Source organism: Heliangelus exortis, chromosome 6 (genome assembly GCF_036169615.1).
Source record: "Heliangelus exortis chromosome 6, bHelExo1.hap1, whole genome shotgun sequence".
Classification (NCBI taxonomy): Eukaryota; Metazoa; Chordata; class Aves; order Apodiformes; family Trochilidae; genus Heliangelus; species Heliangelus exortis.
This window is the reverse complement of record NC_092427.1, coordinates 4,028,577-4,045,770: the sequence shown is the minus strand read 5'-3', so window position 1 is coordinate 4,045,770 and position 17,194 is coordinate 4,028,577. Positions and strand designations below refer to the sequence as shown.

The window sequence follows — 17,194 nt, the reverse complement described above, 5'->3', positions numbered from 1 at the left end:
GTCTGTTGTGGCAATGACTTCCCTAGTTAAATAAAATGCTAGTGGACAAGATTCTGATAAGAGCAAAGCCTACTTTATTCCCTTGGTCCTCTACTGAATTCAGAGGATGGCATGTCCCACCACACCTGCTATTCTGGCTCATAACACTTAACCAGAAGACCCATTTTTACTCTTCTGATCTCCTCAATTTGTAACATGGTGCTCTTTAGTCATGGTTTAGTTATGACCAGTTCATGGAGGAGCAGCAAGATTGTCTTTTTGAAAGGTTACCCTTAGATATAATTTAAAACAGTAAAATAGTATTGGGCATGGCTAAAACCAGTTCTGCTAAGGACAGAAATGCCCCTAACATTGAGCAAATTTGAAACCTCCAAGGCTGGAAAGGGCTAGAAAAGCCAGACTGAGCAGTTCTCAGCAGAGCTAGCAGAACTCAAAACATTCTCCAGCTTCCAGTGCCCTTTTCCAATGGGCTTTTCCTCCCTAAGTACTCTGACTTCTTGCTCTGATTTTTTATGTGCACTATGAACATGTAAAAGAGGTGAGGAATCAGAGTCACTGCTGAAACATTTCCCCCTCCTCAACAGCTATTTATGGAGTAAAAATGGGTGAAGAACATTTCCTAACACCTAGTGTGTTTGATTAATAATCCTGTGTGCTTTTTGAATGTCAAAATTAATAATTATTTTATTTAGGGAGTTTGAAAAGTGTAGATTTAATGGAACTGGAGAGCCAAACTTACCATACAATGACCCTCTTAGCTGTAGAGTTGCCCTGCTCTCCATCACACGCTTTCCAGCTTACAGTTGCCCTGGCAACAGCCAAAGCATAAATTCCAAGTATTTTTGCTTATATATCTGCCATTGACACCAGAACCTTCCTATAAGACACTTCTGCTGCTTTAATACATCATTAATTTCATTACTATTAATACTAAGAACTGTATTTTCTACAAATCTCCTGACTTGTGGTCTTGCAGGACTGAAGCCATTCTTGGAGCACACTTCTTTGGGGGGAAATCTTGCCCAGCATAAAGCCCAGCAATTTCTTGATGTGGTTCCAACATCCATGGCACCAAATCATAGATTGGTTCTAAAATAATCTTAAATTGATGGATCATTGCTGCTTTCATTTGGGCTTGACAAAAAGTAGCTCTGGCATTTCCTTTCATTTTTTATATAGTAAATGGTGTATCACTCTCTTTGTTCCTTTCCTTGCCAAAAAAAAAAAAAAAAAAAAAAATTCTTGGCCATTTTTAGGGATTTTCTCTTTTAACAACTGAATTTCAGTTAGCAGCTGCAGCAATAGCTTAAATTGTGTGTACTGGGTTTTATTTTGCTTTGACTTTTTATTTTATGGACAGATGAGAAAAAAAACCATTAGCTATAGAATATCATTGGAAATATTTGCAATTTAAAAGGCATAAGGTTTTAAATTTGTAATTATTTTATTTGGGCTGGATTGAATTTATTTTATTTCCTTCCAGTATCTGCATTTTACCACCGTGATTATTTTACTATTCAGAATTTCCATGTTTCCAAGTTTGCTTAGTTTACAGGGGTTTTTTTTTGTTGCTGTTGATTGTGTTATGGTCATCAAAACTGCATGAAGAGATTGAAAATATCAAGAATTCTCAAGAGATTGTATCAATATAATAATCATAGTACCAGTGTTAAGCTTAGGATGGCATCTCCAGGAATAACATGGGAAATTATTCTCCTTCAGAAAGGTGGCAAACAAGGGTTGGCCATCCATCTTCCCTTTTCTGTGTCACATCAGAAACACAGGATCTCAGCATCTTCCTCTAATTTTTACAGATAAAGGAAGTCAGAACCCTCCTTTCACTTCAGGAAATTCAGCTCTGCCACCACTGTTCTCCCTGACTCTACTTTTATATGGCCCAGTGTCCTGCTCCCCCAGCTGTATCAATGCTGTCCATCATCATCACCACCACCACATTGCAAAGACATGGCTGATGCTAACTTGATAATCTCTAAAGATATGCAAGATACAACTGATGAATATGTTTCCCCCCCTCCCCCCCCCCCCCAGTGAACTAGAATCTCTACCCATGATGGTGTTGTCTGCAATTGCCTGATAAGGTTTGCAACTTCTAACATGTAACCAGCTCAACAGAAATCAGGTCCTTCTCCCAGGGAGGGCCCCAAGCTTCATGTGTGTGCTCCTCTGCATAAGTGACACTGAGCAAAACAACATTGTCACCCCTGTAACATTTTTAATTGTGATAAAGATGTGTGACGTCCATCAGAAGCCCACACAGTCATTTGGCAAGGAGACTACTAACTTTTTAGACTTTCTGAACTCCTTGAAGAAGAGATGATCTGTTAATATTACCACAGAAGAAAGATAATTACTTTCCTTTAATTGAAAATAAAGATGCTATATTTTAAGAAACTAATAATTAAGCCAGTCTGATTAGTGCCATATGGAGAGCGTTTTGTGCAATGGACACCATGGTTAGAAACATGAGGCAGAACTAAGTAATGCTTCCTATTTATATATGGGCAAAGAAAACATGAGCAGTGATGTTCAAGGAACGTGGTAAACAACAAGTTTGGCAGAAATCCACAGGAAGATGCTCTTTGCTGTGTAACCCACCCTCTAGCATAAAAGCAACCCTTTTTAAGTGGCTGAACCCATTAAGTCTCATGAAGTTTCTTTCACTTACATTGTAGCTTGATGAAAATTTGGCAACAGGTACGGGAAAATAGAGACAGCTATGATGAGTTTTAAAATTATTGTCTGGATTTTAAAAAAGTAAATGAGTGACAAGGAGGAGGTGTGGGGGAAAGTAGAACTTGGCTTCACCAGTCCACTTGGAATATTCAAAACTACCCAGGTTAAGAACGCAGCCATAAATTCAAACATTTACATATTAAAGTTACATTTATTTCACATTCCTTCGTAGAGCTGTGCAATTTATTTATAAAATATGTATCTGCGTTTACTATTCTTTCCAGCCTAGGATATATTACATATTCTGGAGGGTGGAAGGAAATGGATTTCTACTTAGTTCATAGTCACTACTGCTGAGATTTATGCGAAACTGCCTACCTAAACTCCATCCATTAAGGCTGTATTGTTCTTAGACCAGACTTCTCCATCCTTAATGTCATTTCCACAAGAATATTAAGTCTTAATATAGGCATAAGATCAACTGTTAATAATAATAGTCCTCCTCTTGTAATTTTGTGGGTAATGAAGATATCAAAGGTTATAATCCTTACCATTATTTTCTAAGTCATATAATTAAGGTATGTGGTCTCAGCGTCTTTCAAGAAACTTTGTGTCAGGATAAGGCATGCAAAAGTCTTTAGCTTTATAAATTTCACAATCCATTTCAGACCCTTGCTAACTTTATTGGATTTAAATTAGCAGAAGGAATGTGTTTCATATGAGCTCTATGTTAAGGGGCTTTTCTTTGTTTTCCCAACTCTTTCAGTGCTGGAGACCATGTGAGGAGAAGCAGAGAAGCTTCTCCCTGGAGTCACCAAAACTCTTAACAACAGAAGTGCTCAATTCCCTTAGTGTAAAGAGCAATCACTGTTTTCAGTATCCACAAATGCCAGCTCAGATATTATTGCCAACACATCCATACCAACTAATGCTCATTCACCAGATATCTTTTGACCTAATACAAGAGTACTGCAAATGGGGCTCTACCCCTCCACCCTGAGCACATCTTGCTGCTTGTGGTTGACTCTGCTCTCATTTGTCAGGCTGGCAGAAGCTTTCTCTTCCCTCCTTTTTTTCTTTCTTTCTGGTAACTTAACTAAACACACACCCCTGTTAGGAGAATCAGTAAAAAGTGCCTCAGTGTACTTCAAATGCAACAGCAACTCCTTTGACATCTCTCTTTTTTTTTAACCAATTCTTTCCTTTCGTCAACAGGATAGCAGCCAAGGAATCCGTGAATCTTATGTCAACACAAAGCTTAGGAATTGTGTTTGGACCAACACTCCTTAGACCTGAAAAGGAGACAGGGAACATGGCAGTCCACATGCTGTACCAAAATCAGATAGTTGAACTTATGTTGAGTGAGTACAGCAAGATCTTCGGCTCTGAGGAAGACTGACAGACAGGGCCTGTTATTGAAAATGCTCACATCTGTCTTGATGTCTAATATTTTTACATTTCTGTAAACATATTTCTGAAATATTTCCTTTTCTTTCAAGTGACAGATGCCTCATTTTGTGAAAACTTAATGATGATTTTGTGCTTAATTTTCAAACATTGGAATAAAAAATATTGTCAACATTTGCCTATATGTATTCTGCATTAACCCTTTGAGAGTTTCATTATGCTAGCACTCCAAGTGTCACTTTTCTTGCAAGCTGAGCATACAGCATATGGCCAAAGACCATAGAAAATGCTGTTTACCAACATATGCAACGGCACAGAAAGACAAATAGTAATTGAGGAGATTTGTGGGAAATGGATTAAAACATGTATATTAAAGCCAGTGAATTAAAACGGTGATACCAGATTGTTTGTAGCTAATCTGAGTATAATCTACCTGTATCTTTGATACATATTGGAAGTAAAAGAAGTGATGAATAATCAATTCGCCTACTCCAAGAGTTAAAAAAAAGATTACATTTCATACTTTTAAACAAACAACAAAAAACACACACAAAAAAAACCCAAAAAAACCAAACAAAAAACAACACCACACCACCAAATGCACTAGAATGTCACTATTTGCATAACAGTGCCTAAAAAAATTAAAAAGCAAATTGGAACTTTGGCATTTCTACTTAAACGCAGAACATGAAATGAAGACATTGCATGACTGCTCATTTTAATGTAACATCCATTTTGATTCTTCATCACACTGTACATCTGCCTGCTTTCTCCAGCTATCTCATGTTCTGTAGCATTTGTATTGTGCTCCTGAGGATGCTTTATTGGTGAACTACATTAAATTCATCGAGAAAGAACTTTAAAAAAAAAGCCTTTTCATATGCCCTTAGGATTACTTGGCTAGACTTGAATCAATTTATGCATTTGATGGTTAGTTTCAGTTGTCATGGATAAACAAAAGGGTAACTGTCTAGAATATATCAAATATTGTTTCATTTTGAAATGTATGTTTCCAGCTATACACATCTCCTACCCTGTTTTGTAAAAGTATTCTGCTGATAAAATGTAGACTTATGTTTGACAGCTTTTTAATCAAGTTCAAAGAGAATAAATAAAACTAATCCAGTGTGGTAAAGAGTCTGTCTGGTTATCGATTTGTTCGTAAAATGAAAAATAAACCATGTAAATAAGATGTGTGAAACACAGATCTGCAAGCAAATATTTAAAGCAATTAAAGACCCCAAAACATAGGATTAATGCATAGGTCTGCTGTGTATGAGAGATATTTCTTCAACATCACCTCAGAAGATCATGGATTACTTCAGTTCTTACTTGGCATCATTTTGCAAAACATCATGTTATCCAGGAAAGGTTGGTCCTGAGAGCAGTCATTTGAGAGAACAAATGAATAACGAGGCCTGATCCTTCACTAAGACCAGGCTCCTCCATCAGATACTAACACAGAAAATACCACCAAGGCAAACTGGCCCCCAAGATGTTTTCTGACTGCATCCGTGTACAAAAAGTCAAGCAAAACAGAGAGGTAGCGATGAGTAATTAAAGTTAAAAACACCAAAAAAAGACAAACGCAGAAAAACTTCCTCCCCCCCATATCACAAATAGTCAACAAAATGATTTCTGCACAAAACTGTAACATTCTGGGGGAACCCAAATAAACTTTGCTTTCAAGAAAATATTTTTCATGTTAATGTCAAGCCATGAGTACTTAAACAGTGATGCTTTTCAGCAGCATCGTCTTTAGACTCTTATAATAGCAACAAACCAGGCGCTGTTTATAGCCTCTGGAAATGACTGGAAGAAAGATAGTCAGAAGTTCAGTCTATTCCTTAATAAAGACCATTCACATTATGGCCCCACGGGTGCTCACAATCACTCCATTGAAGTGATTTCTGCTATTACTGGAAATGAAAAGTTCACTTGTTACTTGGATCCTGTTGCACTCAGAAGAAAAGATTCTTAATTAATTAATCTTCTTTTAAGCTTTCTCTGGAGCATGGAGACTCCTCTTTTCTTGTTTTCATAAGCAAGACAAGGCTTATGTGAACCCACATCTATCTTAAGATCAGCTGGTTTGGCTGGAAGGGGGTGGGTGGAATACAATAACCAAGCAAATTTTTGAACACATAAGATTTTCTTCAGTTTTAAAGGGTGCCTTACATGAATTCTGTACAAATTCTGCTGACTTCCCTACAAAATGCTTTGTTGAAGATAGAAGCCTGATAGGAGGGTAACCCACAAGTAGGTCTCATCAGAGAAGTGTATACATTTGGGATGTATAGCAGATGCCTACCCTTCCTCATCCTCACAACAGAAAGGAATGACCATGCCCTGCTACCAAGCTGCTCCCTTCCCCAAGAGACCATTCTTCTCCCTGTCCACTTTAATATCTACAGGAACTCAGTGGGAAAAGTTACTGACTCAGTCAAAGAGTGAAGCTCTCAGCTCCTGCCATCAGTCCCTCAGGGCAGAAAGCAGCTGGACAAAAGATGGTAAGAGTAAAAAAAATTAAAAAAAAAAAAAAAAATTGTTTTCAAGACTGGAGGAGTTCTTTTTCTTTTTTCCTCCTACTCAGGTAGTTTGCTTCTTGTTAACCAAGCTCACAGCCCAGGGCTCCAGCAGACTCTAAGTCTAAGTTTGGCCCAAGCAGTTCACTGGGCCTGTAACACCACCTCCAATTGTTATTTATAAGACTATTTGTTATGACTGGGTAGAAGTCTTGCTCAAATTTTACTAAATTTTTAGTGAGCCAAAATTAGACTTGCAGAAGACCTTTTTTCTCAGGAGCTACCTTCGGTCTGAGAAACATCAAGGAGCTCTCAATGAAAAGTTATTAGGAAGATGAAGGTTGGGAATGCAGCAGACAAATGTGTCCAAGTATTTGTGTGTTTATCTGCATCTTTTACCTATTTTCTATTCAAACTCATGTGAACAGGCAGCTGTCAGATTAACTGGATTGCTGTAGTAAAAGAAGACCTCAAACAGACCTGTAATGGAACTGAAAAGGGCATTTCCAGCTCAAGAGATTTCTCATTAAAACAAAAACAAAAAATCAATTTATTGAATCTTAAATTTTTGCAAGGAAAATTTATCAGCTTTTAACTCAAAAAATTCAAGTTCAAAAATGTTATTTCTGAGACAACAATGATAAAGGCAGACTGACTTGCTGAGGACGTGAACTTCTCGGAGCAAGCAACTTCATCCCTCATTTTATTTACATATATATATAAACCATATACATGTAGATAATATTAAAGAGCAACCTGCACTTTAATAATACTTCTTTAATTCTTTCCCAGGGCATTACAGTGCTGTTAATATTCAGCTTGGTTTTGTAAGCACCCTGTGATGCAACAGAGCCAAAGACTGCCATTCAGCCCAAGGCACTCAAGAAGTTCAGCTAATTGATCACCATGTAGCATATAGACCATGGGCAGAGTTTGGAAGAAAGCTGGAAAGTAAGTTGGAACCCCAATCACAACTGTAATCAGGCTGTGTGTAGCTTTGACATGGTTAATTCTCAGAAGAGGCTGAGAGACAAGCCTTGGGGGATGCACGGATTATCATGGATGCACAGCAGGTTCCATGGAGCCTAAAGATGCTGAGCAAAACCATAGTTGCAGGTCTCAAATATTTTTGTAGGATGCATAAATGGGACCCAGGGCAATGTTTCCTTTGAGGAACAGAGAAACTTTCCCCAGAGCTCAGTTCAGATTAAAAAAAAAAACAACAACCATACAACACAGACACAAAAAACCCCCACTTCCTAAGGACCAAGGGCAACACATGTGAGATATCTCCAGCCAGTGGCCTGCTGAGGTCAGGCTGTGCCTAAACCTTTCTCATCTTGAGAGTTACAAAGATCTGGTCCAAAATACCAGCCACCACTTCAGTTTTTCACACAAAACACATACTGAAGTTTAGAAGCTCTGCCCTCAAACCTAAAGACATGAGAACTGAGGGTCCAATGCCACTGCACATCACTGGTGTGAGAAACAAACTGAGGCATAGAGCCAACTGTGTCAAAAGAGAACACTGCATCTCAATGCTCATCTTATTCAGCTCCATTTATTTATTTTTTTTTAAATTTTTTAACACAAATTTGACATTCTACGCCCTTGCTTCCTCTGAATTTCCCTACATAATCCAGTATTTGGGTGCTCAGCCTTGCAAACCAAGAGCAGGGCAGCCTCAGAGGAAACAGGAACAGGTAGAAATTTGCCTTCCAAACTCTAAACCATGCAGTAGTTTGCTGCCTTTACAAAGCTGACTTAAATCCTCAGAAATACTTCAAGAGGTGCAGGGAACCCACCACCACATGGGCACCTCCAAAAGGCCTTGCTCATGCTGGAAAACCTGGGGCAATCTTCAGTAGAAGCTGAGAGTTTTAAATTAAGATTAAGATTAAAGATTAAGTTAAGATTAAAGTTAAAGATTGCCCATGAAACACTGCAAGTTCAGAATGCATGCCAATCAATGACAAACACCACCATTTTAGAGCACATCTGGGTTAATAAAAAGCAGTCATAAACTGCACATGACTCTCCTCTGTACCAAGACACCAGTCCCATGCTCAGCTCTTATCCATAAATTTCTTGGCTGCATGTCTGAGAGATCAAAGGAGTGGCTACCTCCCCAGTGGTGAGGTTTCCAAGCTCAGAAGCTTGAAGGAAGCAACTGAGGAACTTTTTGAATGCTTTCTGGTGGGGATGTCAGGTAGGTGGGACTGTGCCCATCTACTCTGGAAAATAAGAGTGACCAAATTGAAACAGGTTTGGCTGATCCATTGCTCAAGCCTCCAGCCTTACCCTCTTGTCCTCTGCCATGGAAAAACTACAAGAAGCCCAACAGTTATGTCTTGCATTCCCACAAGAATGGATTTAAGTCAATGGCTCAACACCCTGAGGATGTTCCTATCTTTCTGCAGTTTCTGTCATTTATTGTCCATTTTTAATCCTGCCAGACTCTTTGCCTTGATGGTATCTGATGAATTTCCCAGGTTAATTATGCACCATGTAAGAAAATATTTTACTTGTCTCACTTTTAAATTCATTAGCTTTTAGCATTATCGTATAGCACTCCACTTGCTCTTGATTTATGGGAAAGGCTAAATAGGATCATCTGACTGACCTCTTCTGGCAATTCACTCTCCTATATACCACTAACATATCACCTTGCATTTGTTTCTTAATCAATTTAGCTTTCCCTCATACAGAAGATGTCTCACCTCTTATAACTTGCTCTTTCGCTGGATGCTCTGTGCATCCTGTTGACCAAAATCCAAAGTATTCAAGGTGAAAGAATCCTTAATATTTTAATTATTGATCTCTTCTCAGCTCTCAAAAAAATCAAGCAGCTTGTTTGTATTTGATCGTTCCCTCTGAGCTGAGGAACTGAATTGTCCTTAGTGCTTGTCATGGACCAGATTCACAAGGGAATTTGGGGACTTAAGTGCTATTTCTGGTTCATACAGGGAATATATCAATGCTGCTGCTTTCTACCTTGTCTTTCTCACCTTGCAGCTATCCAAATTGGCACCAGCAGCTTCAGCCACTCAACCCTGTCTGTCAGCAGGAGGGGGATGAGCAAGGGGGGAAAGAAAGTGCCCAGCAGCACCAGTCTGCTCCTCAGCACCAGGAGTGACTGAGGAAGGCTCCAGTTATGCCAGAGGGATAATAATAGTGTATTTGTATGTATAATAATATCAATAACAATGTTTATGCCATACACTCTATATCCACCTCTGGGTTACCCAACAAATATGCCTACCAAATCTACATGTTTGTCCTGAAGCTTTCTTCCTGATGGAAACAGCTCTTCAGGGCTGATGGCTAGTGGTAATTTTGTGACTGTTAGGATGACAAAACCTGCTTACTAATCCCAAAATCTAGCCCTTCTAGCCACCTAGTAATAGCCAGAAAGCTCTGGGTTGTCACTGATTTTCTGTTGTGCAATATGCATCCAGCCTGGGAAGAAAAGAAGTCCTCTGTGCATCAGATTAAAGGCAATTCATCCGTGTCTGACCACTTGCACCCCAGTTTTTGAGCTCCTTACAGTCTTTATGATAATGGCCAGCAGGACACCAGTGAGAATGACTGTTTTTAATCTTGCAACATTAAATCTTGCAGGGATGTGGACCCGGGATCCATCACAGGATGAGCTAAGTTCCTGCATTGAGAACCAGGTGCCTCGAGAGAGCTGCACTCCAAGGTTACCTTGTCATAGGCTGAAGATGAAGCTTGTAGGTGTCACTCCACATACACTTGCTTTGCATTTTGACATCCACATCCACATTTAAGCCCTGAAGCCAAACCCAATGTCACAGACAACACACAGACCCAGGGCAGTGCTGCAGGAGCATCAAGATGGTGATTATCCTACTCCATAAAACACTCAAGCTCAGACAAAACACCACAATAATGTCATTTATTCCAGATTTCCCGAGTGCTCTTAGCTCTAAAGCAAAACTAATTTCCTTTTGTGCCTATGACATGCTTCACCTTCAATGTGAGAACTGGAAGATAAGGCAGCTACACCTTTAAACAAACATGCCCTAAGATACAAAACACAGGCACCTTCTTGAGGACTCTAGTAATATTCTTTTTTTCATGTTATGTCTCTTTGAAGTATAGATAGCCAAAAACACTGGCAATGCTTTTCCTCTGCTGCTGCAGGTTTTTGTGAGTATTATGCATATTGCAGATGAGGTTTTCTTGCACTAGATTGAAAAAAAGGAAATAATCTCATTAAAAATGTAAAAGGATTTCAGGGTTCTGCGCATACTCAGAGAAAAAGAGAGACATCAACAATAAACATGCCATCTGAACAATACAGAAAGACCTCTGTCCCATGGGCATAATAGATGTTTTATTAATAATTTGCTTTCATATATTTTTATCATTTCTCAAAACAAAGGGGAAGTGGAAATTAACAGGTTAGGAAATTAAAACATTTCCTTGATTAGTCAACCCAGCATCCTCCCTGAAACGCAGGATGGTGACACTGAGACCTGGTGCATTTTCTGGCTTCTTATTCTCCTGCCCTGGATGATGTTCTGCCATCAGGACACCCCTGGCACAGGGACAATGACACACCTGTTCTCCAGAGGCTGTTGTGGAGCATGTTAGCTCTAGCTAATAGATGGAAATTTGGGGCTTTTAAGTGGCTTAGGCAGACCCACCACAAGCACTGATGGAAAAGATGTGGGAAGCTATGAGTTACTGCTTCTCTGTGACTGCTGGACAGGGTGTATGAAAGAATGAGAGTGAGGACAGAGCCTCTTTTTCCATTTTCTGGGAGAAATGGAGCAGCTACTGTCATAGCAAACTAACTTTTTTCCTAATCTAGGTCAGCTTAACTTTATCCTGTGATAGCTAAAGGAGACAGATGTGTCTCTGCTCCTCTAGGTACCTTTCACCTGAGCATGTCCAGACCCATATGAAGCAACTAGACCCAGGGAAGAGTAATATTTCAGCAGTAGTTTGCCCTTATTTTTCATTCTGTTTGTCATTATATCATTTGCCCTAACACATAGCCTGTATTTAGATGACCTGAACCTTTCTGGCAATACTGTTGTTAGAATATGGGTCCTCAGTAAACCAGTTTCTCAAAAAAAACATCTCAAATGGCTTTAAGGAAGCCACACAAATATGGAAGGGAAGGGGGTGAAGTGAGGGACGGGTATAAGGCAGAAAGATCTTGAAGTAAATTACCTCTCCCTGTTTCTGCCTGTAATTAATGACCTGCATTAATATGAAACAACATTTCCATGCGTATTTTTTTGGATAGCCTGTCTGTAGAAATGAGGTATTTGCTACAGAAAATAGGTGCTGCTAGAGAAATCTGTTGTCCTTTAAATACAAAGAAAGACAAAGACTCCAGCACAGAAGCAATGCCATTTTCCCCTAAGATCAGCAGCAGACACTTGTTAGGAAAACATTGCTTTGAAACAAGTAGTGAAGAGAGGTGAACCTTGAAATATGTGCCCTAAGGGGCTGCAGGCCAAGCCAGGACAGTGCTGCACTATCTGCTCGGGCACCCTGCAGTGACTGGCATTACAAGGAACTACCTAAAAAAGGTTTCCAGGAGGCAGAAATTCCTATTTACTCACATAAGGCTTTAATTGCTTTATATCCCAAATAGTTTCTACACAGCCAGCCCTTAGATTTTTACCGTGTGAAAGCCAGAACTTTTTTTTAATCCCTTTCTTATCTGTACAGCTGGAGATTTATTCATAAAAGATTTGAGACATTTGACCTCAAACATCCCCGAGTGCAGAAGGAATCTACCACTTGCCTATCAGGTTGAGATGCCTTTTTTCTGCCTTAATTCAAGTGTGCTTTGGAAGGCTACCAGGGTCACAAGTTGTCCCTACCTTTCCTATGGCTGCTCTCCTCTGGGTGGGATCAGGAGAAGTTACTGGATAGAAAAGAAAAAAGAAAAAAACACCACCTCTCTAATTAAGAAGCAATCGTGCATCTGTCTCAGGCCACTTGCCAAGCATAATGTGGTGGGGGGGACAAGTCTTCTGCTATTAAAAACTGCTCCTTTTGGACTCACTTACTCCACCAGTGAGGATGACAGACGCCTCACAGTCAGGTCTTGGGACTTTTCTGTGCTCACCTAATGATGAGGAAGTTGTGGGATTTGTCAGAAGTTCATCCGACCATAAACACTCCAGAGGTTCCCAAGGTTTAGACAGCTCTGAACACATCCCTCATTTACTTATTTCAACTTATACCGTGCCTAGTTGTCAAAACACAGGTACATGTGCAAAATAACAGATGTGTCTGACAATTATCTCCAGGAACCCATGGCCAGGTTGTGTCAAAAAAGAGCCCAGATGTGGCCTGTGTCACTAAGTGGTGGAGGGAAAGGGAGTGTGGGAGGACACTGTCAAAATGGATAGACAGCTTGGCAGGAAAAAGCTGGATCACTCGGGATATTTGCCACATTCCAGATTTTCTGGTGCCCTCCAAAGAGACTGAGCTTATGGAAAGAAGTCTCCTGAAAATACTAGATTGGAATTCAATGGAAAAAAATTCTTCTTGCCCTTGAAGCTCACACTCTGGCCCCAGCACACCTCCTTACAGACGACAGAAAGGAATATGTTACTATAGCCAGAATCAAATCTGTTCTTATTTTAATAATTTCACATTTTATTAATTTCACCCTTCTGAAGATATTAACAAGGGAAGAGGAGGAAGAGAGGGAGGAAGCTAGCCACCCTATGATGCTAAATTGCCCTCTTGCTGAGCCCCATGCTGAACAAACCCAAGCAGACTCAGCACTGTCCTGCCACCACAGATGGGGCGGGTGAGATCACTGCCCATGTTCTGAATAAGTGACAACTTCAGCCAGAGAGTACATTCTGTAACCTCAATCCCTGTTCTAGAGTAAAAGCAGTCACAGCAGTGCTCATTTCCCTTGTGTGGCCACCAGTAGCCAGGACCCAAGGCTTTCACTATCCTGGTTATAGAGATATGTGGTCAGATATAGATGCTATATCATACACTAATGTACTTTTAACCCCTTTTCTCTCCCCACCACTCCATCAAACCTAGTAATGCTCAAAGGTCAGGGGTTTTTTCTCACGTGGAATGTCTGCAAAAAAGGTCTAAACTCACCCAGGAACATCTTTGCTTAACATCCACCACGTTGATGACTGTAACTTAATTACAGAGCATACTGTAGGGGTGACAGTAAATATTAGTGCTGTGTGCTACAGAACAAATATCCCATGATGAAAAATTCAAACAGTATCGAGCTTTTCATTAGCACACTAATGGCTTTCTCACCCATTTTGCTCATTTTTAACTCAACCTGCTAAGGGAAGGAAATGACATCCTTTCTGTGGAATAAGACAGCGCTGAGATAATCTGAAGGTGTATTTTTATGGATAAAGAAACGTATGTCACATTAATCTATTTTTATGCTTTGCAGTACATGCTGATGAGTCATTTGAGTGCCAAGTTTCATTAGTAAATTGGGAGTGATATAAGTGGCCCTACGATAAAATAAAATGCCTGCATTTCATTTAAGAATGCAAAGATTTCAGTACTGCTGCAGTGCATCTTAGAGCACAAACTAGGATCACAGGATGTAAGGATTAAATCTTTGGACCTTGTTTATAAAGGGAGTTTTGTGTCCATAAAATGCACATTAGTAATACAATCTGCCCAATATTGTATTGTTCTATCATTTCTCTACGGATCATATTAGTCAGTGTCCTGTTAACATCCATTTTATCATACTGTCATAATATTATATTGAAATGAGATCTGGCACTTTTGGGGTCCTGTGCAAGATGAAAAAATGGGTCTCCAGCAGTCTTCCTCTTAGATATAATTGAAAAAGAGGCAGGCATGAGGGCATGCTGTGATTCACGCTGCCAGAGAGTGATCTGGAATCATTCAGATGATGAGTACATAGAGAATGGCATGCACAGAAAGATGGCAATTTGCTGTACTAATGTTTTGAAAATGAAAATTTCTAGCTGTTTTGCAGAGGAGCTTAGTAGGAAAGGCAGAAAAAAAAAAAACAAAACAATAATAATAATAAAATCTTTTGTAGTTAAACCAGATTATTTTGGGCTTGGGGTTTTTTTTGTTGTTGTTTTGGAAAGGCAGGAAATATGTTTGCTCAAGAATGGTGTGAAACATAAATGAACATTGCTTTATTGACCAAAATAGGTATAAAACACAGGAAATAGAAGGGCAACAGAACATGAAAACATTTCTCTCCCTTTCCTTGAGGATTAATTAGACAGAGGGATCTGGAGGCACCTTCCAGGCTCCTTAAACTAAGCCTTGGATACTCACTGCTGTAATTGTGGCTGCTGAGCCATAGGGATGGACACTTAGATGCACTCAGTACTTCAAGCCCATAAGACTAGATGTCTGCCATCAAGCACAATTTGCAATAGTCAAGCTATCTGACAAGCCCCATCAGGACTGAAAACAATCCTCATTCTCAGCAAATAGATTATAACTAATGATATCAACATCCTCTTGCTTCGTTGCTTCCACAGAGTTTTAATACTAACAAATAAATCAAAATAACAATTCCAACCTTTGCTTAGTACTATGCTGTCAATATTGGTGCTCAGTCAGTATTATAAAGGTATGAGGGTTTTTTCTTGCCCTTTATTTTAACTAGCTTTGTTCTTTCCTCTTTACTTTCCGTTCTTTACTCTTTGTTCTTCACTTCTTCATTCTGTAGAATGCAGATTTAGTGTTAAATGACAGCTCTTTCTTCAAGATTTCGTTGTTGAAGACTACCAGGCTTATATTGCTGGCCTGTTCCCAAGAGAACAACCCAGTCACCTACCCTGAGTCCTCAGTCAGAAACTGAGCCAACCTCCTATAAAAATCAAACCTTGCCTTTGGTCTCTGCTCCAACAGGGATGTGGGCAGGGACCTGAGGAGAAAGCAGGGCCACAGGGCTCAGTTCAAGCCTTTCAACAGCCAGGGGAACACTTCCTCATCAAAATGAACACATTCATTTTAGTGAATATTCTTTATAGAGAGCAGGCTGTATAGAAATGACTCCTGTATCTGCACGTTGGAGCAAACCCGATTAAAATCAGTGCTGTTCAGCAGGCTTTAAGGGTCTTTTAAAATATGGTACATCCTCCAAAATGTTTGCCCTCCATTTTACAGTTTAAATTGATCTCAGTCACCTCACTAGCCCTCAGCTGGTGACATTTATAAACCATTGTTCCTTGTTTTCTGTGATGTATCTGTTTTTACCATTGCTATTTAAATTTTTATAAGTCTCCGTACATTTAAACAGCCAAAGTGTGATCTTTCCAGCAGAAAGGAGACTCCTTTGCTTAGGAGGAACTGCAAGAACATATGTTCTTTGCAGGGATATGAGTGACCCAGAAATAGATGGTTCCTGGGAAAACACTGTTAAGTGCCAAGATGGGCAATTTACTACATGTGCAAGTTCAGGTGAATGAGGAATCTCCAAGCAACTTCCATAGGGCTGAAGTTTGGACCATTTTTACAGCTTTCAGTTTTGAGGTCACAGTCACCCAGACTGGAAACTCAAAAATGACTTCAAAAAGGCAAATGCTAACTAGATTTCACACTAGATTTCATTTTACTTGGCATTACAGAAAGAATGCAGGTATTAAATAGACTGTTTCCTGTATACAATAAGGTTAATTAGTAGCAAGGGATGGAAATCAGTGTAGACATAACTCTTTTAGACAGGTATCAAAAATAATCCCCTGATCCCCACAGACCCCAGCTGCACTGAAAGAAGAACAATATAAAAGATTCTTTAAAAGAAAATTTTTCAAACATTCTCCAGGTGTCCCAGCTATATTTAAATAGGCCTGTGGCCCCATGTGTACTCCAGCCCTTTCTGCTCTACAGTTCCCTTGCTCCAAGTTAAATGAGCAGAGTACTTGCACAGAATTTTGAGGTGCAACATAAAAGATTTCTGTACAAAGAGACTGGGATTGCAAACCGAGACAGACAGGAGAACAAAAAGAAGAATATATTCTGGACTGAATGGGACTTCCCTAAGCTCCTTATCAATAAGGTTAATAAGGGTCCATGCAATTTACTGATCACTGTGATGCAACAACTGGGCTAAAGCTCTAAGAAGCTGCACAGATACCAGCTTTTAGTGCTTCTCATGGCCCACCACATTAAAGTCCCTTTACCCTTCTCCTGTCACCCCACTCAAGAGAATAAACTCCAGTCTGTGTGATTGGCCTCACTAAAATCCCCGGTCTGCTATTACGCTTCTACCTGCCCTAGTTAAGCAGATTAATAGTTATTTCCTAGAATTTGATCCCCCCAGTCTCTTTGTAACGGAAGCAGTAATGCTCAGATATTTCTAAAAATGTATTTCTGAAAAATACATTTCCTTTTTTCTCTGGTTTAATTTTGTTATCCTCAATCATATGCATGATAGAGAAAAAAAAAAAAATCCCAAACTTCTATCTCCTTTATAAAATACATGTCATATCAAAAAGGTGACAAGAGGGGGAAAAGTAATTAGTGAGTTCACAGAGTTCAGTAGAAAAGTTAAAATAGAGTAACACATTACTTTTTATGTT

General features: G+C 39.5%; 1 protein-coding gene across 8 annotated transcripts in view; it reads left to right on the top strand.

The window, feature by feature from the left end:
* ARHGAP15 (Rho GTPase activating protein 15) overlaps positions 1-5,236 on the top strand; it is a 339,175-nt gene extending 333,939 nt beyond the window's left edge. For 6 of the 8 annotated variants that reach the window (XM_071746444.1, XM_071746439.1, XM_071746442.1 and 3 more), the window contains one exon: positions 3,910-5,236. In XM_071746444.1, coding sequence (XP_071602545.1) covers positions 3,910-4,093 — 184 coding nt within the window. In that variant the 3' untranslated portion in view covers positions 4,094-5,236. The remainder of the gene's footprint in view (positions 1-3,909) is intronic. The other 2 variants (XM_071746446.1, XM_071746447.1) reach the window with 2 other exon arrangements.
* The last annotated feature ends 11,958 nt before the right edge of the window (positions 5,237-17,194 follow it).